This window comes from Falco punctatus (assembly GCF_963210335.1).
Source record: "Falco punctatus genome assembly, chromosome: 1".
Lineage (NCBI taxonomy): Eukaryota > Metazoa > Chordata > Aves > Falconiformes > Falconidae > Falco > Falco punctatus.
The window spans coordinates 120,534,271-120,558,214 of record NC_137580.1 but is presented as its reverse complement, the minus strand read 5'-3'; the positions used below and the strand labels follow the sequence as shown (position 1 = coordinate 120,558,214).

At 55.6% G+C, this 23,944-nt stretch overlaps 1 protein-coding gene across 24 annotated transcripts in view; it reads right to left on the bottom strand.

Annotated features, from left to right (window-relative positions):
* The window catches only part of CACNA1G (calcium voltage-gated channel subunit alpha1 G), a 155,690-nt gene extending 138,830 nt beyond the window's left edge, over positions 1-16,860 (bottom strand). For all 24 annotated transcript variants that reach the window (XR_013928504.1, XR_013928505.1, XR_013928506.1 and 21 more), the window contains exon 1: positions 15,902-16,860. Coding sequence is in view for 21 of the 24 variants with exons in the window: in XM_080389608.1 (XP_080245734.1) it covers positions 15,902-16,143 (242 nt within the window). In the remaining 3 variants the exon portion in view is untranslated. The remainder of the gene's footprint in view (positions 1-15,901) is intronic.
* Positions 16,861-23,944: the final 7,084 nt, after the last annotated feature.

Genomic DNA, 23,944 nt, shown 5'->3' with positions numbered 1-23,944 from the left:
ACAAGCTGCATTCACATCCTTTAAAAAAAACAAAACAAAACAAAAAACCCCAATCATGGACCTTCCCAAAGCAATCACATTTGCAGTAGTGTTTACAGAAACCAGAGATACTCCTCAGTGTCTGTGCAATGTGTTTTTAATGGTAGGTCTGCAACAATGGGGGAAGAAGGGCTGAAATACATTTGCAAGAAATGCTCCCCATAAATGAATTCCTAGATTTTTCAGCCTGTTCGTGGATAAATTTGGGAAATGGCTGCGTACACTGAAGCAACTCAGCGCAAATGCTGCACCCAGCCTGTGCGTGCAACTTGACATCCACAGCGTTTCACAAGAGCCCAGGGTGCTCTGAGCCCGCACAGCCCCACCACAGCTCAACCCCAGCAGATCCCTTGCACCCAACAGCTACAAATGCTAATTAACCTGTAACAGCTAGGGCTCTTTAATGAGGTGCTGAGCAAGCCTTGGCAGAGGGCTGCGTGGAGAGCCGGTGCACATCCTGCTGCCTCCCCCTTGCTGGACACTGCCCATCAAGAAGCGACATTCCCAGCCTCTACACCCCATCCTGGCAGCTTGAAAAACCCCAGCGTGTGAGACAGGATGAGGTGACCCCAGGCGCAGCAAGGAAACCCAGCGCCAGCAGATACCCTACTGTGAAACCATCTTGCCTGCAGCGAGGTAGTTTCCAGCCCTAAGCACCTCTTATTTTCCTCCCCCTTCAGCATCCCAAAGCCCGTCAGATATTTGAATATTAATTCAAATATTTTTTCCTCCTTAGACTTGCTGTTCTCATAAGAAAAAAAAAACCACAACCTGGACAGCGTGTGCTTTCCCCACCTTCATCAGCCTGAGAACACCCCACCGGGCTGCACTCCACACATTACAAACCTGATTCCCGCAAAGCCCCGGGGGTCCAGCAGCCCCCAAGCCCCCCCTCCCCACAGCAGTGGGTTCACCTCAGGACAAACCCCACCGCCACCACCCAGAACAGAGATTTAACGCAAGGATGCTAAAAAACTACCCGGCCCGTTTCCATGGGTACGTGAGGCACATGTTGCTATGTGATGTTCGGTCCGTTACCATGGAGACGGCAGGGATGTCACCACACAGGGTTTATTAGTTGCCATGGCTATTAAAAGGCACTTGTCCTCTGGGGACCTCCAAGGACCAGGGCCACCAGCTTCCCCTGCACCTCTGGGATGGCACCAGCTCCCTGGGAGCCCAGTGGGGACCTGGCCATGCAGGTGTCCAGCACCACCCAGGTCCCTGAGGCCACAGTGATGGGCACCTCCAAGCTAAGACAAAGAGGGAGCCCAGCCCCACGTTTTCCCATGGAAAGCATCACCACCCCACAGGCTACCGTGTGCCCCATCCCATGGGGTGCCTTATCCATACACCAGCAGAGCGTTCCAGCAATGGGGATTTCTTGGTGGGGTCACAGCTGACAGACCCTAACCCTGGCACGCAAGGCGAGCACACGGGAGGGCCCAGCTGCCATCTGCCCACTGGACGTTGTCATCCCTCCCATTAGTGCAGCACAGAGGGTGCATCTTTGCCCCACTTTGGAGATGGCTGCGATCAAAAGCACGTTATTACCAAGCAAAAACACAACAGGACTCAGCCCTTACAGACAAGGTAGTACTGCAAAATAAATAGAAGAGCTTCATCCACTCCAAGGTCCTGCGGATAGCCCTAACTTGGACTTCCACGTGGGGAACTGAAGCTAAAGAAAAATAATATAAAAAATAATTTTAAAAAATTCCTGATTTTTGCTGGGCTTTATCTAGGATTAGACACCCCACTTCGCTGCGGGCGACAGCTTTCTGGTTCACCCCTGTACATGCTTTGCATGGCTGCAGCCGTCAGGGCACCGTGAGAGAGTCCGACCCTGAACAAGGTGCAGAGCAAAGCTCCCGTGGGACCATCGGAGACCACAGAGCTGCTCTCTCAGCTCTCACAGACCAGCACAGCACCAGCCTGTAGATTCATTCAACACCTCCGTGGCCGGATTTTCAGCCCTTCCCTCCCTCCTCCTGCCTTCCTCAGCCTGCTGCGAACAGCCACACAGCACGGCACACCCCCTGCCTGCTATTTCCGAAGCCCATTTCTCCAAGCATAAAGAGATCCTTACTCCCTTCCCCAGCCCCTGCAGACACCTGGGCTACCAGCCCCCAGAGCAGGATCTGGCCCCCAGCAACTCCCAGGTATTTGTTTCACACCTCAGCTCAGATAACAGCCCTGAACCCATTGCCCCGTCTTCTCACCAACTGCATTCCAGGAAGGGAAAGACAGATGCAAGAAAGCCCTGGTGTGTGTTTATTTTTCCCCGCTTTAGACAGGCCCAGGCCCCTGCTGCAGAGCCCCTGCACTGCCTGTCCAGGACCACATCTGAATCCATCCCTATCGGATCGCAAACTGCTTCCCCAACAAGCTCAAAGCAGGTTTTTATGTGGCCATATAAACCTCCATGGAAAATACAAGCTTTATTAAATAAATTAAAGGTATTATTTTCTCATCATTTTGTTGGATTTTCTAGGAAGGATATAATTTTTCATTTAACTTCATTGGACAAAAAAAACCCACAACTGAAAACCTATAGAAAGGTATATTACCCTGTAGCAGAAAGTTAGATTCCTCCTACATAATACTATAGGATGATTTAAATAGAGCATATAGGAATATAACATGTTATTAAATTGTATAGTATCTTTCTAGAAAGACCTACAGTATAGGATTCTAAAAATTACTCCCCAAACCTATTATGTTTCAATCTAGCCCAGCTGGTTTCCTTTCTATTACATGCTGCAAGACTTTTCCTGAAAGGTTAGGATTTTAATTGTGTCGTGAAATGCTGCCGTAATCATGCTCCAAGAACAGCTCCAAACTCCTCCGGACATGACAAGCATGACCAGGAAATGCCTACCTCAGGGCGGGATGGATGCAGGGATGGATGCAGGGATGGATGTGACCCCACCCTCCCCCACAGTCAAAAAATACCCTTATTGGCAAAGCGGAGAGGGGCCCAGCTGGGGCAGAGCTTGTCCCAGCCCCTTGTTTCATAGGTACAAAGCAATTCTGTATTTCAGTTTAACAGTTCCCAGCCCTCTCCCAGCACTCACTACCCCAAACATTCAGGGGGTTCAAACAGGTGCCCCAGTATCATGCATCCATCCTCTTCCCCCTCTGCAAGAAAAAGAGTTAGGGATAGAAGTTGCCTTTAGCTGTTGCCATAGAGACTCTCCAGCTCCACACAGAAACCCCAAATCTTGTCAAAAACGGAAGAATTTAAGATTTTAATCAGTGAGAACGCATGGGAGGCCAGGAGCATCAATGCACATCCTTGCCTTAACAGTCTCTGGCTTCAGATGTGTTCGCCCCTCGTTTAGTAGCATCCTCAGAGTCAGCCAACAGTGGAGAAGGAATGAGAAGAACGAAAGCAATGAAAACCTCGTCCGCTTTCGAGTTTTTTCTCTCTCCACCAAAGCAGCCACTCGCTGGCCAAGCTGATTTCTGGACCAATAACCCACTGGCCAAGCTGTTTGTGTTCCCGTTTCCTTCATCCACCGCCAGAAAAAGAAAATAAAATTCAACAATACAAGCTAGGCAAAATACTTCCCGGAACTACCGCTATTTCTCCCATAAACTTCACCTCACAGTCGGCGTGGCCAGCAGCGAGGGGAGGAAGAATAAAAATAAAATCCCAACTTCTAGCACCACGAGATGTTTTTGTGACTGTCTTGAAATTGCTCTTTTCTGCCACATCCTCCACATTTACTCCTGACCCGACTTCCACCGTGACCACAAATCAAACACCGTGGGATAAACTCACTGCTCTGGCATTTTCACTGCTTGGCAGAGCCCCGGCTCCGGCCGTGGCCCCTGGCTAAGACAAACACTGCTGGGAGCACGCTTCGGTGGCTGCCTTTCGCCTGCCAGCCCTGGTGGCATGCTGCGGCATGCCGAGGTGGCCGGAGGTTCCTATTTTACCACCGTTTAAGACTTGCGGTGAGTTTGGGAGAGTATGGCATCTGTCAGCGGCTTGGGGATGGGGCAGTGGTATCACCAGGCAGTGGGATGCTGGGGATAACCAAAGCCGCAGCATTGGGGAAAAGCCTCCGGTGCCAAGGGGTGTTGTGTTTCATGCCTGAGGATATGAAGTTTGAGGAATACCAAACCAAGGAACTTCAAAAAGGAGCAGTATTGGCCGGGGGAATATTGTTGTATGAGCTCAGCCTCTTCGGAGCGATGGAAAAAATCACGCGCTGGCCCCGAAGGGATGGCGGTAGGACTCGGTGTGCGGGGGCAGAGCCGAGAGACGTGCCACCAACATCCACCCAAGGGGCCCAGAGGGGAGCTGGGGGGGATGCAGGCACCCCACACACACCCCAGCATCCCGAGCTGCTCCACAGCCCCAAAGCTGGGGAAGGACCCAGACCTGGGGGCTCAGGCAGGTGGCCCCACAAGGCCCCTGGCACGCTGCCATAGAGGCGAGCTTGCTGTTGGCTTGTAGCCCAGGCAGGCTGAGGTGTCACTCCAAAACCTTCCACCACCACTACCGAGTCCCCATCTGCTCAGCTTCTCAGCCAGCTCCTTGCATTTACCTGCGGCTGCACGCCCAGATGCCCACCAGGATGAAGGTTTCTTTGCTTTCTGCTAACCCCATCCCTCCCAGCGCTGGAGGATGCAGGATGCATCCACACCACCATCAGCTCCTCCAGAAACCAAGAGATGGGTCAGGACCTGGCTGGCAAGGAAGGTGCTGGAGGGATATGGTGCGGATGGGGAGTCACATGCTAAAAGAGCTACTCCAGCACCAGCTCATCTTTGGAAACAAGATGACTTTGGCTTGAAGGTCACTGGGAGAGGAATTCTGTGACTCCTTGCTGTGCCTTTCCTCTTCTTCCATCACAAAAGCAGGTTTCGCCACCACGCTGCCATAGCCCAGGCTCTGCTCAGCCCACAGCGGCTATGTGTGTACATACACACCCACGGTGTGCCACCCTACCCTAAAACTGTCCCCAAGGCCCTCAAGGCTGCTGCCAGGCTCAGGGCAAGGGCTCAGGGACCCTTGCTCCCCCCAGCTGCTCCCATTTTGCTCTGGGCTACAGCAGCCAGGCACCCACAGGTGCAGCCAAGCACCTGCATGGCCTTGAGATCCAGGGTTGAGGCAGAGGGTACCATCTCCTGTCCTCAGATAAAGGCTACGGGTCACTCCGGCTCAGATTCACCAAACATAGGGAAAGGCTCCCAAGCACCCGGCGCTGCCCGGCCCCCAGCCCTCTCCTGTGCCGCCCCATCCCCCTTGAGCAGCTCCCTCGCCTGCTTTCTCTCTTGCTGTGCCTGTGTGTGGGTGTATTTGGAAACGAGATCTTTCCAGCTGAACTGCAAAATGAAATGCAGAGATCACAACTCCTCGAATAGCTCCATCGCGCGCACGCGCGCACACACACACAGCCCCCCCAACCTCCATTCTGCCCCCAATCCAAAACCCTGGCAATAGTAAAAAAAAAAAAAAAAAAAAGTGGAAAATCAAGGTATTCAGCAGCTGAAAGGAGGGGATTTGGGGGAAAGGAGGAGGAGGCACAGCAAAGTGCTTTTGGTACATCCTTTTTTCCCCCCAGTTCACCACCAGCTCTGCAGCTTGACCATCACTTGCCCACCCCTGCGCGCTCCTAGAGCCAAGACAACCCAGTTCCATGGGGCTATGAGAAGAGAGGAAACAAAACCCAGCAAAAAGCCAAGCCCAAAACCCAGCTGCGATATTTGAACATCTGCTGCTGGAAAAGCCAGAGTCCATTTACCGAGATGAAGGCAAAAGCATTTCCACGCTCTCTGTGGATACCCTGCGCTGGCCTTGGGCTCCTCCGCTGTTTTCCAGCCAGGTAAAAGGCAGGATTTCCCTGTGCTGCTGCCTCGGGTGGTTTCTGAAGAAGAAGGGGTTTCGATTTGCCCACATCGAGGGCAATTGCTGCCGCAGGAGTTGTGTGTCAGTGGCTGGAGGGGAGAGGAAGGGGCTGCAGGAGGGAACAGGATGTGCTTCATCCCAAGGGATGGACTGGCAGGGTGAAATAGCAGCATCCTAAGAAATACCCTCACCACAGCAATGCCTAACGCAGGCAAAGGGGTGCACCAGAACCTGGAGCAATAGGCAAGGGGCTGGGAGCACTGCTCACCTGCCCTAGGGACTTCTCTGCTAACACGGGCTGTGACAGCAAACAGGATCAACGTGCACTGCCATAAGGAGAGTCACACAGGCAGCGAGTTATCCCCCGTGTGAAACAGAGCCCAAGAGGTGGGAAGGAAACACCCGCCTTAGCTGGAGGAAGGACAGACTGCCACAGCACAGCCGCCCAGGGATGCTCCAGCACCAGCTCCAGCCTCACGAGGGAACCATGACAGGTCAGCCTGGCCCATGCCATCACCAAACCATGAGTTTCCCAGGCTGAGACCCCACGTGCACCCAGAACACATGTGGGTACAACAGGCCCAGGACACCAAGAAGCCCACCTGCCCGGGCAAGGGGCATGCTGAGCTGCAAAATGCCCCATCCCAGCCCACAGCCAGCACTGCTGGGGTGCCTGGAGTCAGTATCACATCCAGACTGGAGCACCTCCATGGCATCAAGGGCTGAAAGAGAAGGTCTCAATCCCTGCCCCAGGCTCATGGATACCCAAACCCCTTGGCCATGGCTATTGAGGGGCACACTGAGACCCCCCAGCTCATCTCACCGAGCCATTCTCAACCCCCAAACAACTGCCTAGGGGAGAAAAAATCCCTGGCATAGAGAAAACGGGAGCAGACGAGAGTAAGAGGCTTCATCTGTGATCCATCTCAACTCCAGAGCTGAGGAGCATCACCTGCGCCTCTTCTCCAGGTCAAATCGGGCTCCGCACCCTCCAGCGCCCAGCCAGCCGGGGGATTACAAACAATAAAACGATTTATGCAAGGCAGAGGCCCTCAAGATTTATGCCATATGCTCACAGTAAAGTGCAAACACATTCCCCTCCACACGTTGCCGAGTCCTTTGTCAGAGGAATTTGGATTTTTTGACCCCAGAAGTCAGGATGAGTCTCCAAAGGAGCATCAGAGACAGACGTGCACTGTGACCCCAAGCAAATTATGGTCTCAGGGGTATATCCCGAGACGTATTTATAGTCCTCCAAAGCAAGATAAGTCAATAACCACATACAGTAGCCGTTACAAGTCAGATACTAATTTAATTCCTCTCCTCTCTGTCTGCCCAAATAAGCATTAATTCAATGGAGCATCAGGGCCCCGTTATTTATCACTCTTACTGGGGTTTCTCTTTTCTCCCAGTTCTACAATTGCTACAGCCAGGCTACCTAGACACAGTGCTTCCCAAATTAAAGATACTCTGCATCCAACACAGGCAGAGGACCACCAGCCTGGACCTGGGTCTCATGCTATTAGCAGCTAACACAGATGCGGAGGAGGCTGGTTAAAGTGCAGCCCATCAAATGCACTTGAAAGCCTTATTCAATCCACAGCAGAAGGAACATTTTATTTCTACGGACCCGGGGGCTGAGCAGGAGCAAAGACATTTGCTCCCTCCTGCAGGATCCGGCCAACCCAGCCCCGGGGGGCTGCACCCCCACCAAGACAGCTCTCCCCATCATCCCCACCCCACCCCGCCCCCCCCAAAGCTGAGTTCCTCCCTAGTCTAGTCTCAACCCAGAGCTAAAAATGAACCTTATTCATGATTAACATCTATATTTGCATAGCGTGGCTGGCAGCTTAACACCAAATAAATGTTTTGGCAGAGGGAGTCACAGGCATGGGGGTGAGCTCTGCCCTCCAGAAGGGAGCTTCAGCCTTGCCATGGGCTAACGAGCACTTTCTAATTGAATTAACAAATCATTAACAAGTCCTGTTGGCCATCTGGGCAGGGGAGGGCCCTGCCTTGGGCTTCTCTGGCCACCAGCATCTCTGGAGTGCGGAGGCAGTCAATAACACCATAGGAGGAGTGAGTGCTAAACCTGGCCTGATTAAGTTATGAATCACAGGAAATCCTGAAGGCGTAAACCCCCCAGGGCGGTCGGGCTGCCAAGGTGGGTGAATCCCTGTGAATCCCCTCAGCCAGATCCACCGCCACCAGCTGTGGGTTTGCCTTCAGCCCTGGGGTTAGAGAACATCTCGAGGCTGGTTCGGTGGATGCACTGGGGGAAATCTCTTGGAAAAGATCCAAATTAGAGATAAATATCAGGATGCTTTGCATCAGGAACCCTGTAAATGTGGAGCTAGCATCTGGATTACAGTGAATAAATCCCCTTTTCTTTACAAGCTTGCCTGTGCCAAGCTCCCGGCTCTCACCCATCACCTGCCTTAGCATTTTGTTCCCATTTTCAGCCCTCTCCTGCTCTCACCCCTGTGTTTTTTATCCCAGCAGAGCGAGCGAGAAAGCCGGGAGGACATGAATGACTAAAAAAATAACCAAACACCCACCAAAACACAAAAAAAATACCCCAAAACAAACAAACAAAAAAACCCCCCACACCAAACAACAGCCAGTCCATTCTGCCTAGGAAGCACATTAAATATCCCGACCAAAACCACGTTTCAGGCACAGGAGCCAAACCAATAGACAATTTCCATCCACTTGTGACTAACCGGTGAACTTCTGAGGGTTGAGTCACAGGCACGTCCCAATCCCACACACGTGTGTGTGGCCCCAGCTTGGGGCTCACGCTGGGACCTGCCCGGCCGTGCTGCACCTCGGGCACGTGATGCTGTTCCTGGCACCCCGACAGCCCCCTTCCCGTAAGGCAGTAACCAGCGCCATGGCAGTCATCACGGAGATCAAGCCTGAAAATATCTCACAGCAAATATTGAGGCTGAAAAATGTGCTTTTTTCCATCTGCTCGAAGCCTCTTTGCTGGGGCTTTGGTAGGAAGCAGATGTGAGAGCATCCCAAAGCACGATCGGTCGTTACTCACCATTATATAAAACCATGAGAATTTCCTCCTTTGTTTTCTTCCCGCCCCCCTCCATTTCTTAGCACCAGGCCAGATTCCTGGGTGAGAGGCCAAGGCTGGCAAAGGCCAAAGCCAAACGAACCCAGGTTGGGGGAAACCTCCACACGCATCACCAACCAAAGGGAATATTTCACATCTAGGTCGTTCAGCAGAGAGCCAAGGTGCCGGGGAAGGGAAAGCCATGATCTGGCCTCATAACAAACCCAGAAACACTCAGGCCTCCTAATTAACTAGGAAATTCAACCCCCTCCAAACCACAGCGAAGCTTCAAAGCCCTCCCAACCTGACTCCGGATGTTCCTTCCCGGTTCCCCGTGGACGGCCCCGCTCCCCCTGACCCTCCTCCCCATCCACAGCAGCCAGCAAAGCCGCCAGGGGCAAAGGCTCCCCGGGGCTCCTCTTCCAAGGGAAAATGATTTCATGATCCAAATGAAAAAGCCATCAGGGAGGTTCATTTTGGCCAAAGGTTTTGCTCCCTCCCAGTGAAACGGTAGAATGAAAAGGAGAGCCGAGCGAGACCTGGGCAGGGAACTTGGGGCAATCAAAAACCTGGTCTTTTCTGTACGGAAAAAGAAGTGAAACAGAGTTTAAAGTAAAAATAGGAAAGAATCATTTTTCAGCACGACGCCAAAACATCTGCAGGGGGTGTGGGGGGAGAAGAAAGCAGAAAATTTTCTATGCATCATAAAATCTTGGGTATTTCCAGACTGGCTCCAACACCCAGTGCTACTGAATGGGGGAGAGAGCACAAAAGCCGACCAAGTTGAGAGCAGCGAGCCTGCATGGATCAGCAGGAGACATGTCGGCCCCATGGATGAGCAGCAGCTGGGGTGGTCCAGCCCCATCCTGAATTGCCGCCCGCCTGCCTAAGCCCCCCAGCCCCAAGCACAAGGGGCTGGGAAGAGGCTGCAATCCCCTCCCAGCCACCCTGCCTCGGCTCCTGGCCCCAAATGAAAAGCAGGTCTCCGGAGATGGCCCCCCACCCCGCGTGGGAGCCCTTGTTCCGGATTTCCTACAAGGAGCCAAAGCAGAGCTGTCCCCGAGGAGAGCAGGGTCCCCAGGCAGGATGGGGCCACCCCTCCCGGCCGGGGCTCCCCGCGCGGGGATGACATAACCATGAACTGCATGAGGCAGAGCCTTTTGTCTGCGCGCCGGGAGAGAGGGAGGGAAAGCAAGAAAGGAAGAAAGAAAGAAAACTTCTGGAAGTCATTACGATTCCTCTGCTCCAGTCTCCTTTTTGGCAGACAGCTTCCCTCTCCCCTTCCCTCCCCCCAGCCCGCTTCAAAATGCCAGCCTATGATTTTTAAATGAGAAAAAGCTGTGCTATACTCCAGCACTTGGATAAACTCCTACACAAACTTCCAGATGTGACACAACAGCCTGGAAGAGGGAATTCACAGAAGAATCTCCTTAAAAAACACACACACACGCAGGGAGCAAAGGAAGTGCCTGGCTGCCGGCAGAGCCAGGGGATGGATGGGTCCAGAGATCCCGGGTGAGATGCGGTGCATTACACAGATGAGGACCAAGCAGCTCCTGGCTCTACTGGGGAGGCAGCAGTGAGAGGGATGCTGACCACTGCACCCAGCTCTGGGAGGTGAATACTGCCCACCACTCCTGCCGAGCTCCCAAAGGGTTTGCGAACAGCAGGGAAGAGGTTCTGGAGATATTTGCCCCCCTGGGAGGAGGGAAATAACCACCACACGCTTGCGTAGCCCTTGCTAAAAGGTGATGGGTCCTGTTTCTCTCTGAGACCCTCACTCAGGAGCTGACAGCAGCCCAGGGACGCACCAGCACCTGCCCTGAGGAGCAGCAGGATGCTCCATCCCAGCCAGGCATCCAAGGGGCTGCAGGAGCCCCCCAGGATGGTATCAGCTGGGCAAGTTGTGTTTCTTATTTACCCCCTAGGAGCCAGCGGAGGCTCAGTCACTGCAGGAGCATTTCCATCTGCCTAGGGAGGGGTGGGAGGCACCAGCCCGTGAATCAGGTCATGGGAGAGAAACAAGTTCAGGTGCCCTGGGATGGATCAGACACAGGTGAAGCAAACAGATTCCAGGGGCTTTAAATCAAAACAAGATCCATTTCAGGTGCAACCTCTCAAATCAAAGCTTTTTGCTTTGTTAAACTCAAAAGTGAGGTTGGAACAAATGTACCAAAGTTGAAAGGACACGACGTGCACTCTCTCCTCAAAACACATTCTTTTGTTATCAAAAGAATTATATTTTTAACCCTGTGCTACAGTCAAACCCTTTAAGCAGCAGCATGCGCAGTGGCTGGCTCTCCCCATGTGCTGGCACAGCCGAGGAGGGGGTGAGGACCCCAAGCACCCACCGAGGTGATGAGGGCTCTGCTCACCCACTGCCCGCACTGCAGCATCCCCATGGGATGCAGTGCTTTGGGAGGCACCGCCGGGCTGAGGAGCCCAAACGGCAGCACAGCTCGGTGGGTTCAGCCCTCGTCCCCACCATGCAGGAGGCTCCTTGCTCCAGTGCAGTCGGACACACGGACATGCCCCTGCAGGACAGCTGGATCCGGCTAAGCTGATGTGGAGTGGCACCAGCACACAGACCCCCAGGGCTCAGGGCGAGCTCAGCAGGTGAGGGCTGACCACTCCCCTTGGCATGGTCAGCGCTGCCCTCCACAGTGCACGGAGCCCCAGCAATCCCATGAGCCAGCCTGGCGCATGCCTCAGCTATGCCTTGGCACGAGGCCCCCAGGGCTCCAGGCCCGCTCCTGGAGGCTGCTGGCCATCTGCAGCTCTGCCGGCTTCCAGGGAGAGCTGGGGGCACTCAGCAGCTCCCCGGGACGGAGCCTTTGATCATCCACCTCTTGCTAATGGAAAGTGAGCGGAGCCATGCGAGGCGACTGCTGAAAAGCCCTCTGGGTTCTGTTGCAGACCAAAGGCAGAAGGCAGGGCTGCTTGCTGTGACCGGATCGAGATGCGTTTCTTTCCTAAAGACATTTTCAAAACCCAAATCCCAGCGACCCTGCAGTGGAGCAGGCAGCCGAGACAGGCGCGCTGCTCCCAGCATCGCCCAGACCTCTCCTCCCCAGCCAGGGTATTCGTAGAGTTGCCCTTTGCCCTTTGAACCAGGAGGAAAAGACGGGATTTCAACCAGCTTGGGGGCACCTTCCAGCAGCTTTTCGCAGCCCCCATGGCCAGCATGCTGCTCTCCAGGCAGCAGCGCTCTGCAGGCAGACACCACGTGGGGGAAGAGGCAGATTTCAGTACTACAATAGAGATCACAGGCCCTTTCAGTTACACTGTTATTTTCCTATTCAGAGCTCTTAATACCAAGCAGTAGCATCCTCCCCACTTTCTCCATCCCCGCTCTTCAATCACTCGGCAACCCGCAAGAAATAGCCTCGTTTCTTGCCTCTGATCAGAGGAGCAGCCTGGCACAGACCCTGCTACAGCCTTTCATCCTCCCAGCCTTCACAGTGCTTTTATTTTACAAGTGAAAGTCAAGTAATCAGCTTGCCTCCTCTTTACTCCGCCCCCCCCCCCCCCCCCCCCCCCGCAGAGATGCCTGCTCCTCCTCGCACTGCCTTGACAGCACGCACACCGGGACACCCTGCCTGTCACCGCAGCCCTTCCCAGCCCCGAGCCTGTAGGTCCAGTACTGTGACCATTATATACATCCCACGCGTGTCCCTGCTCCTTCCCTTTTGACCCAGGTTGTCCTCACCCAGGGCAGAGCCTTTCATTCCAGAGCCACTGGGAACATGTGGGTGGGAAACCAGGCTCGTCCACCCCAGGTCCCCACAGCACTCAGAGAGGTTTTTGCTCAAAGACCATGATGGAGTGGAGGGGCAGGACACCTTGGCAGGGCTGATACAGTTTTAGAGTTCAAACCCCAAGATTTCAGGCTCTGGAGTATTTCTGGATCAGGACAAACTTTATGACCTCTTTCTTCTAGCCCTGAGGGAGATGAGGATCAGGAGAGCAGCACAGGTCCTCCCATCTGTGTTCCAGACAGCAAGGGAGAAACCTCCCTGGCCCAGGCAGAGGATGCTCTGAATGGAAACACAGTACAAAAGCCTGACAAACCACCTCAACAGGACTTTGCACCCGTGCTGGACGCTCAGCGCATCAGCCATCACACTCCCTCTAACGCCGCATCCCAGCCTCAGCTACCAGTGTCACACAAGCTGTCTGCACAGGGATGGAGAGCAGCATCCCAGAGGGGGCATGAGCTGCCCTTCCCAGGGCAAGCGAGGGAGCTGCGGGTACAGGAGCAGCTCCAGCATCTCCTCCCAACACCCCATCGACCACAAAGTTTATCAGCCAGATCAGAGCACAGCAAAGACCCCTTGCCAAGCCAGCAAGCTGTACATCTCCAGAGGCACAGCTCAAACCGGGCAGCCAGCCTCACCCAGGGAAAGGTAAAAGCCACCTGAGATATTGGCAGAAGCCAGCAAGAGCCTCAAACCCCCCAGGGCCTGATTCATCAGCCACGTGAGCCCAAGCGCTGTCACTCCTCTCCAGGGCAGCTGGTGGCAACAAAGACTTTCCAGCAACATGATTATACGGTTTTAGCACCGGGACACAATTCCTAGAAGATTACAGCCTGAGAAGGGCCACTTTACTGGCCCAGCACACTAAAGGAAAAAAAAAATAAAAATAATACATATAAATAAGCAATGGGCTTAGCTCCAGCACTCAGGCTGCAGAGAGCCGAAGGGACAAACGAGATGTTGCTGTGCTGAGCAGCCCAGCTAGTGATGGGACACAGTGTGGGTGCCAAGCTGGCTACTGCCTTCCTCTCATCTGTAGGCTGGATCACCCTTTTTTGTGTTGTTTTTAAACGACCTCCCCCCAATTCTGGGTCAGTGACCCTGAAAACAAACAGCTGCACACAGACACATGCCTCAGAGACCCGCAGCATCATCCCCCGTGGCGCCGGCAAGCGCCTTTCTCTGTCAGTAAGGAGTGAAAAATTAGCAACAAGGAAAATCCCTGCTTGTGGAGCTGCACCTAATGCTCATCCCCTGCTCACAGTGGTGCTTGCAGGTGCCCACAATACCTCTAATTTTCCAAGGACAAAAGTTAATCTGCTTGTATTTGCAGCCACAGAGAAGACGCTTTTCAAGCCATTATTGAGGTGGAGGATTTTACTGAAAACAGCTAAAAACATGCAGGTGTTAACACCTGCTTCAAAACAACATCATTAAAATTGGGGGGGGGGGGGGGGGGGGGAGGAGAGACTTGAGAACATTTAAATCAGCAATCATAACTAATATTAGTCATAGTAGGCAGTAAGAACACACTGACTTTCAGCCTGTCGTTAACAGTTCTTCCCAAAACAGAAGGCTTCACAAAGTTGCAAGATTTCCTAAGATGCTTAAATAAATGCAGCTTTGAACCACTTAACTGGTATGAAAAAGATTTGGGGGGAAACTGCTGGGAGTATTCATGACTGGGAAAAGAAATCTTGTTTTTCCCCTCCTGGGGGACATTTTAAAAAAGAAGGCAGCCTGTTTATCAGATAAATCATTACTGAAGCTCCAGTAAAACAATATTCACAACTCCAGCAGACCCTCACCACTATTCCCGGGCACACCAGCCGCAGCCAAGATGTAACGCCTAACAATTCCCACACACCAGGAACGGAGGACTCACAGAGGATATTCTGGCCCTCTATACCATGTAACATGTCCTCCCTGCTACCGCACAGCTCTCCCACTCCAGATGTGGGTTTGCTGCCCATATGCGCTCGCCTGCGTTTTGCACAGGCAGAGCAGCACAGACCCACAACTTCCCATCCAGCCGGGCAGCAACTGCCTCTCCCGCACCAGCCCCTGCTGGAAGCCACATAGCTTCGCTTTATTTCATTTTGTTTTTTTTTTTTTTTGTTTCTGCAAATAATAAATGGAACTGGAGTTTGGGGATGGTAAAACACTTGCGATGCTACAAACCATGTGCTGGTTGCAACTCAACTTCAAGGGAGGCTTTAAAGGCACCAAGACCGTGGCAAGAAGCATTTTTTCTATTGTCTTTGCAATTTCTCTCTCTTTTTTTTTTTTTTTTTTTTTTTTTTTTTTTTTTTTTTTTTTTTTAATCCCCCTTCTTTTAAGAGCTCAAACTTGACTGAAGCGGCTCGGACACACAGCCTGTGCCAAAGCAGACAGGGAGTTTGGATGGAGACCAGACACCTTTGCAGGGTCACAGCTCACCCCAGGACCCAGTGAGCAGCAGCCCTTGGCCGATGCGCACCCAGGGTACCATGGTCCCCACCTTGCCCAGACCCCTCCAAGCAAGGAGCATCCCCCGGGGGACCGCAGAGAGCGGGCCCTTCGGCTGGCCTTGCACACTGTGAATTATTTAGGGACCCGGCAGCAAAGCAGCCCCCTCAGCACCACCACCTCCCCTCAGCTTGCACCCCCCTTAAAACCCTCGGGGAAGGAACTGGGGAGCCTAAAACGGGCGAGAAACAGCGTCAGGAGGAAGAACGGTTCTGCAAACCGGGGAGGCTGGGTTCAGGGTCCCCCGGTGTGGCAGGGGGAGCAGGGACACCACAGGCCGGCAGATCCCGGGGGAGGAAGGGCCGCCCAGGGCTCTAGCCCCGAGTCCCGGTGGAGCGGTGGTGGAGCCCGAGGGAGTCGTGGCATCAGCGCGGCGGGGCGGCCGGGGTAGGGGAGCCCCCGCAACCCACCCTCCCTCAGCCCCTCACCCCGGCGGGGAGCGCTGAGCCCCCTGCAACGGCCCAGAAAACTTCCCGGCCGAGCACAGGGGAGGGGGCGAGCCCTCCCCAGCCGTGGGGACGGACGGACGGGTCCCCCCAGACCCCGGCTTTTTCCTCGTCACCCGGCGGGCTCCAGCCGGGAGGTGCCCGCCGCCCCGCCCGCCGCTGCGGGGGTCGGGGGGGCCCCGCGGGGCTTACCTCGCCGCCGAGCACCTGCAAAGGATACGGGTTACAGACCAGCCGCAGGCACCAGCTCCGCGGCCGGCTCTCCTGGCTCAGGTAGAAGAAGACGACGGGGGCCAGCGCCGGGTAGGGCAGCGCCTCCGCCTCCGAGTCGCCGCTGCCCGTCTCCCTATCCCCCGGCCCCGGGCGGCCCCCGGCCCCGGACAGGTCATTAAGGCGGATGAAAGTCTTGGCTCTGCCCGGCTCCGGCTCTTCCTCGGCCGGTCGCGGTCCATCCTCGTCCATCCTCCGGACGGCGGCCCCGGGGGGAGCCGGGGCGACGCGGGGCGAGCCGGTGGGGCGCCTAGAGGGGCGCGGCCATGGCGGGGCCGGGGGGCTGGGGGCTGCGGCGGGGCGGCTTCAGCGCCGGGGTGGCATGGCCGGGCGAGCCGCTGCCTTGCCCCCCGCCGGGGCCGGGCCGCCCCCCTCGCCCTGCCCTGCCGTCTGCGGGCTCCGTAGCTCCTCCTCGCCGTGCCTCCGGGGGCCCGAGCCGGGCGAGCCGCGGGCAGGGAGGCGGCGGCGGGGCGGCCCCCGCTGCCGGTGCTGGCCCCCACCCGCGGGGCGGGCCGCCTTAGCGGCTCTGCCTGCCCCCTCCGCGCCCCAACATCTGCCCGGGGCGGGGGGTGCTGCCCGGCGCCCCGGGGACGGGCGGCGGCGGCGGAGGATGCTCCCGCGGGCGGCCGCGCCGAGCCGAGCGCTCCGCACAGCTGGATCCCTCACTCCAACTTCAAGTCCCGGCTCCTCCTCCCCCCGCCGCCAATGGGGACTCGCCCCCGGCCCCTGCGCGCCTCCCCATTGGCTGCCGCGGGTGTCCGTCCGGGCGGCACAGCTGGACGGGCAGGCACGCTCCCCCGGCGCGGCGGCGGGGCTGGACGGGGCGCACCCGCCCGGTGCGGGGTCGGGCCCGGTCACCGGGGCTGCGGGGCGGGGAGGGGCTGCAGTGCCGAGCGCTGGAGGCGGGGGGGGGGGGGGGGCAGGGAAAGCCCTGCGCTGCGTTAGACGGAGGCAGATCCCGGTGGGACACGCTGCAGCAACGGGAGAGGGGGAAGCCGGTGAGAGGCAAGGGCGCAGGGGGATGAAGGGCGGGACCCCCAGGCGAGGGAAGCCCGCCGGGGCCAAGGTGTCGAGGGCAGGAGAAGCCGGTACTGGGAGCGAGGCGTATGGCCGGTAGCCCGGGGTCCAGCGCCCTCCCGAGTGCCGCGGTTCCGCTCCTCGCTGCTGCACCGGCGAGCCCTGCCCGCGATGGTCGCCCTGCTGCCGGGCGCCAGGAGGCTTCCACCCGCCACGGCCCCCACCGCTTCCGAGCGGGGGCAGCGCTGCCGGGCTCGGAGCATGTGGGTCACCGCCCGATACCGCCCCCCCCCCCCCGCAGCCCCCCGCTCCTCACGAGGGGCCACCCCGTCCAGAGCAGGTCGCCCCTGGGCTAGGCGGGGACAGGGTCGCGGCCAGCAGCTCCTAGAGGGGTCGGGCCTCGATTCTGGGGGGGGGACGACACCCGCAAACCCCCCATCGGCGAGAGCAGCGGGTACCCCCGGTCCCCCCTGCGCGGAGGACGCGGCCGGAGCTCCCTCTGCCGGTGCGAGTCCCGGCCGCGACCAGCACCGGCCCCGACGGCGGGGACCGCGCTGCCAGCATCGCCCGTTGGGGGCCGGTGGGCACGGCCCCGAGGGGCGCACCACGCCGGGCGCTCCTGGTCAGGGGCCACCATTCAGCAAGGCCAGATAAAGGGTTTTCTGCAGGCACCGCTCATTGGGAGGGCAGACACCCCCTCAGGCCGAGCCATGGCCCCGTTTCAAAATGCTTATGATTTCTTGCTACTTTAGGAATAGCTTTATCACCTTTCCCCAGTAGCCTCCCACATCATATATACACATCTATAAGCACCTCCTTCCCAAGAGCTCCAGCTAGCCCAAACCACCTGCAAGAGTGATAAGATGCTCTTTTACGACCCAAAACGCCTTCTCTGGGCTGCATTCTGCTGGCCTGGGAGCACACTTGATCTTGGATTCACAGCCTGTGCTGTCCAACCCGAGACAAATCACACGGCTGCTGGCAAAACTTCAAGGCAGCCGGGCTGTGCTGCAGAACCGCGAGAGACAGTGTCCGGGTGAAGGAGGAGATGCAAACCCCACAGCCCCACCATGCGTGGCCAGGAGACCCCCCTGCAAGCCCAGGGCAATGCCAGCGTGACAGCACATGGTACATGTGACACCGGGCGAGTGGAAAGCCCGTGACATGGGCGCTAAGGACAAGGACTCACATTCCTTTCTCGGGTTTCTGAGCGATTCCTTTCTCTAGATGCAGCATGTGCACCCATGGAGAGGGCAAAGCTCAGCTGGTCTCCAGCCTGTCTCCACACCTGCTGAAGGAAGCGGAGATACCGACACACCAGGAGCTCCCTCACTGCCCCAGCACAGGCTCCCACAGCGGGGGGGGGAGAGGGGGTGGGGGGGTGGAACACCAGCCTTTGCCCCCCCTCTCCCCCCCAGCACAGCACAGTCCATCCAGTAGCCCGACAGCTCAGCTGTTGTACAAATGCAATTCACGGCAAGGTCCACAAACGCATTTGCATGTGCAAGGTGCAGTCTTAGATCAAGCAATTTCCTCGCTACATATGTACAGCCTGGCCACAGCTGCTTTTGATCCGATTCTCTTTGTATCCTGATAATGTACAGAGAGCCTTTGTGTGTCGGTCTGTTTATTTAAATGGATTTGGAGCAAACATTTTTTCAAAAGCTGAAGCTTTGAGCCTCTAAGTGGGTTACCAGATTATATGCTGTCTCCATTTTAATTACATTTGGCTCGTTTTGTTTATTGCATACATTTTCGAGAATTATGCTTGTCGTGAGAATTGAAAACATTTTGGTTTAGAAGATACCTGCCCTATAAAGGGATCCAACATCACACAGGAGAAATGATGCAAACCTTCCCATCTCAAAGAGCGCTCTCCCTCCAACAAGGACAGGAAAAGAAGAAAGGCTCCACAGGACCATATATCCTCTAAATTTAAAATAAAGCATCCAAACGTCAGGAGGATCAAGCCAGCACCACCAACCTAGCAGTATTTTGGCATCAGCAAACATGGATAAGAGGATGCTCCTGCTAAGGAAAAGCACTTGGTTGTGGATCTCAGAGGGATGAGAGCATGGAGCACAGAGCCTGTCCGGGGTGTTTGCCACCCAGTCTCAGCCAGCAGCAGAGCAGAGGGAGCACCCAGGGCTTTGCTTTCTCACCTCAGGTGGGCAGCGGAGTTAAACCAGAAGCCCCCCAGGCACTGCCCAAGCCTAGTGCCTGTCCCTGGGGAGCCCTTCTCACCCACCCAGGGTAAACCAGGGATCTGTCTTACCCAAAGGCACAGGGGGGTTCAGCCTTGGGACAGAAGTGAAGTGATCAACTCAAGGAGAGGGAACAGCCCGAGCCTGGTGAGAGGGAGCGAATGCAGCAGAAAGTGACCATGGAGACCAGAGCTACACATTTAGGGACTGGGGATGTAAATGAGAAGAAAATTCAAAACAGCATAAGAAACTAATGAGGTCACATTAACTTCGCGCACCCAGTCCTGGCCTCCTAATTATACCAAAGATAACACAGGAGAAAGGGATGGGGGTGAGGCAGGGACAGCTTAGGTGATGGCAGGAATACGAGGTCTGTGGTGGTTTTGGAGGGGCAGGAGGAAGGGGGCTCGCCCACTGCAGCATCAGTTCTGCCCCCAACAGCAGATGCGATGCACCCCAAATTACTCAGCAGACCACCAGCAGGGCCAGGAGCTGTGCCACCTGAGGAAGATGAGAAGGAAGAAGAGGCAGCAGCCCTGCTGTCACCCCAGCACAGCTCTCTTGCTTCCCCCCTCTCCCCTTCCAGCAGAGCTGCCCCCACAATTTCAGGGCTTTTCTGGGGGAGCGCAGCCCTGCGCTCTCTCTCTTAGCAGGACTTCTAGGAAAAGCATCATGAGTAACGTCTCACGTCAGCGGAGGAGCTTTAGCCGAGCCGATGCTCACCAAAGACGGCTCTGGCGTGGTAATGGGATTTGGAGTTGGCTGTACAGGAGCTGCAATGGGAAAAGCCTACATCTGTAACCATTTTAGCAGGAGGCGGATTGAAGACAGCCTCAACGGAGAGGCTCCAATCCGATGGGAACGAGTCACTATTTGTTTTGCTGTTGACATACAGCTGCAGTAGCTGTGGGTGATTTTAATAAGACGGGATAATATTTCTATCAGTTCTGGGAGCTATAGATTGAACCCATATAGGCATCTGGCTCGGGGCTGAGTGATAAATCGCAACAAGATCCAAAGCTCTTCTCATGCCTTGGAACCAGAGAAAAAACACACATTTCATTTCGGATGTCACAGTTTGGGGGTAGAGGCAGGCCTCCCACAACCAATTTACAGGCTCGAGTGTTGTTGAAGAGCACACTGACAGCAGCGAGCCCACTCTGTCCCTGCCCCCGCCCCACCAGTGACAGTGAGTGCTGTGGGATCGGAGCCCTTGCTGTGCGTGGGGGCTCCTGGCTGCCCCCATTAGCGAATCAACCCCCTGAGAAACGCCGTTCACCGTATTTCAGCTGACACAGCTAAAGCAGAGAGACACCCACCAAGCCCAGCCCCACACAGCCCTCGCTCCCTCCCCAGTGTCCCCCCCTGCTCCTCCCAGCCTTGCCCCAGTGCTCCCATCCCTCAGTGCCCACAGCTGGAAGAGCACATTCCCTTCACAGGACAGCAGCTAAGGACCTGGGAGGAGGAGGAGGACACCAGCCCCACATGCAACACAGCACAAGGTAATGGCTTAACCCTGCCTAACCCCATCCAAACAGCTGCTTTTCCCCAAGAGCTCATTTTGCTAATTCCCTTTTTCATCACCCAGACAGTTTCTTGGCCTCCTTGGTTATCCCATTGGTGCCACGGCTTTCAACCCAAGCATCCTGGGGCTTCCCAGTCGGGTACTGCATACCCAGACCCTGGGGCTGGGTACCAGCACCGGGAGCCACCACGGAGGGTCTGGGAAAAGCAATTGCTTAATGAAGCCAATTGCTAGAGGCTACAAGCAGGGCTTCATATTTTTTTTTCCTCCTCTTTAATGAATGTTTTTATTGTCTCTCTCAATCTTTATTAAGTGAAGAGCCAGACAAGTAGTTGGAGGAAGAATATACTACGGCATGAAGCACAACCACTGTGCAGAGGGGACGCACGCAACCGGTGCAATCCATTTGGTGCGCATAAAAGAATTAATAATTTAGTCTGGGGAATGCTTATTTTTGGCCGATGACCAGCACTTCCCCACATGATCAATGTTTGCACCTTGACTTTTTGGTGTACAATCAATCCGTGCCTGAATATGGCCCCAGTTTTGGGAACTGCTATGTCTGCAAGGGCTGAGTCGCTTGGGGCTGTAGCACCAGCGCAGCCGATCCTCCTGACTTGGCAAGAGTTGAGCCCAGTTTCCAGCTCTGGGGCTCAGAATATAATTTATAGCAGAACTCCAATTTATAACAAAAACCTGTCTGCCCTCACCCCCCTGAAAAAAAATAGCATTTTACCTAACAACTCCCATTACATCCAGAAAACATTGAGAAGGGAGAGAAACATCCTTTCAAGACTACCCTGACTGGGCAGGTTGGGTGTTTCAGTGGCCAGATCCTGGCTCTGACCCTCAGAAGGCACAAAGGTCTGTCATCCCCACAAAGACAGCTCCCCTGGACAGGACATAAGGACCCAGCACTGCACTGGATGTTGACCTTTATTCAATACCCTCTTGCATTTACCACGGCTCCAACTGGAGCCTGTCCTTGTGCCCAGACCCGTGCCCAGCCCAGCAGCAGCATTTTGACAAACAGCTCAGATGGTCTCTGAGTCTCTCTGAAGCATCAGTGCAAAATGAAGCACAGCTTTCACGGGAGAGGCAGCCTTCAGAAAGGGGAAAAGAAAATCCCAACTGAAATCTAGCTTTCTGCCACTTGGTCAAGGCAGCTCCCCATCCACCGTGCTCAAGAGGCTTTGCCTTGCTTTGCCCTTGGGTGCCGAGACCCAGCCCTGCTCCCGGCTTACTCTTGCTGCCGTTCTGGAGACCCAGCTCTGCAGGACAAGGGAGCCCTGCTCCAACACCCAGCCTCACCCCGCCAAGCACACACAGGGGGGTTCAGAGCAGGTCTCCCCCACCCCAGCCCAGTGCTGCCCTGGGATCCCTCTCCCAAGCAGGCACCACTCTGCAGCTCCGGGGGCTGGAGCACATCCCTGAGCCTCCAACCATCCCTTAGCTCCCCCCATATCTGCATTTCTTGCCTTTTTCTCCCAGGCTCTTTGCCAGCAGAAGAGCTTCCCTTTCCAATACCCTCCTCTCCCCACCCCCCTTGCATCGCTTTCTGCTTTCATCTGGTTCCCATGCAGCACGAGCACAGGGCGCAAGCAGCACGCCAGCACCACTGCTATCAGCGGCTCCCACTCTAATTGAATCTTCAAATCTTGTCTGACAGGAAGAGACAAGAGGGAAATGAGACGCTTGTTGCTGGGCCCCAGATCCCCAAGCACTGCTGCCGTGAGCTCTGCCGAGGATCGGGATGCTGGTGAGCATTGCTAGGTGCTCCTGAGCATGCCCACCTTGGCCTCCAGCACTGCTAGAAGCACTTCCAGCATCCCAGGGAGAGAGCTCAGGATGACCCCATGAAGGAAGGGTACAAGGTGCCAAAAAGCCAGCAGAGCTGAGGGATCAGGCCAAGCGAAGGGCAGAGCCACATGGATGCCCAGCTCGCACCGTGGCAGGGATCAGGACACCGAGGTGTTACTGAACTCATGCAGGTTTGCAAGGAAAGAGAAACCTTCCAAACAACAGCAATACACCCACAAGTCACCCCACCACCCTCCCAAGCATCTCCAGGTTCAAAAAAAGCAACCCCCTTGTCTCCATCCTGCAACCAGTAGCACTCAAGGGCATCACCAGCTCCACTGCCCTGGCACAAGGTGCACAACACCGACAAGAGGTCTCACTGCAACAATTCCACCCAGACTCTTACCTGAGCACTCAGGAACTCCAGCCGGTGAACACCATCACCTCAGAGCTGCAACAGCAACCCCAGACAAGCTCCTGCCCCAGGTGCTGGCAGGGAGGGGAAGGCAGGACCTGGAGCAATGATTAGCACCTGCTGAGCAAGCACTAATTAAGAAAAGGTGGACGTGGGAGGAGGAGAAGGCACGGAGACAATGGCAGCTCCAGGTGCTGCTGGTGGCCAAGAATGAGCAAACCAGGTCCTGGCCCATATAAAAACAGATTAACCAAAATTTGCCCTAATAAAGGTTTTTCCAGCTAATTGTCCCAGCACCCAGGCTGCAACAGCCCCAGCTGAGCCCCATGTTGTGGAGGTCAAACTCATTAAACCCCCTCACAAGGGCTGTGCTGCCATGGGGAGGGGGGTCACCAACCCACTCCAAAAGGGGCCAATACTGTCCCCCAGTGCCAGGGAGCATCTGCACCTCTTCCCCTGTCCCTAAACAGCAGCTGCTCCTCCAGCTCTAGGGAGAAAATTACCCAAGTGTTTTTTAAATAAATGAGTATTAAACAAACACGCGGCACTGATGGCAAGGACCAACTGATGTGGCGTGACTGTCTCCTGCTCTCTGAGGAGCAGTGAACAGCAGCGAGGGCAGGGGGATGGAGAAACGCATCCCTCAGGGGAACTGGGAGGAGAGGGGTCAGGACAGGAGCGAGAGCAGGGCTTTAACCTGGGGTCTGCAGGGGGAGGGGAGATGCTGCCAAGCCAGTGGGGTGCTGGGTTGCAAGCCAGAGCTCGTGCCCCCCATCCCACTGAGTGCGGCAGGACTCGGGCAGGAGCTCAGTGGTGAGCACCGCCCCGAGCTGGTGGCTGGGACGGCTGGATGGCTGCCCTTCCTCTGCGGAGGGGGTTATGCACCCATAGGCAAGCTTGGCCGTGAGCTGGGGGCATCCCTGATTGCCACTGGGCCTTCTGCACCCCAGACTTTGATCCTTCACTGCTTAACCCCTCTCAATCATCATTCATGTTCCAGCTCACCCATAACAACCCTTGATGTGGAAACAA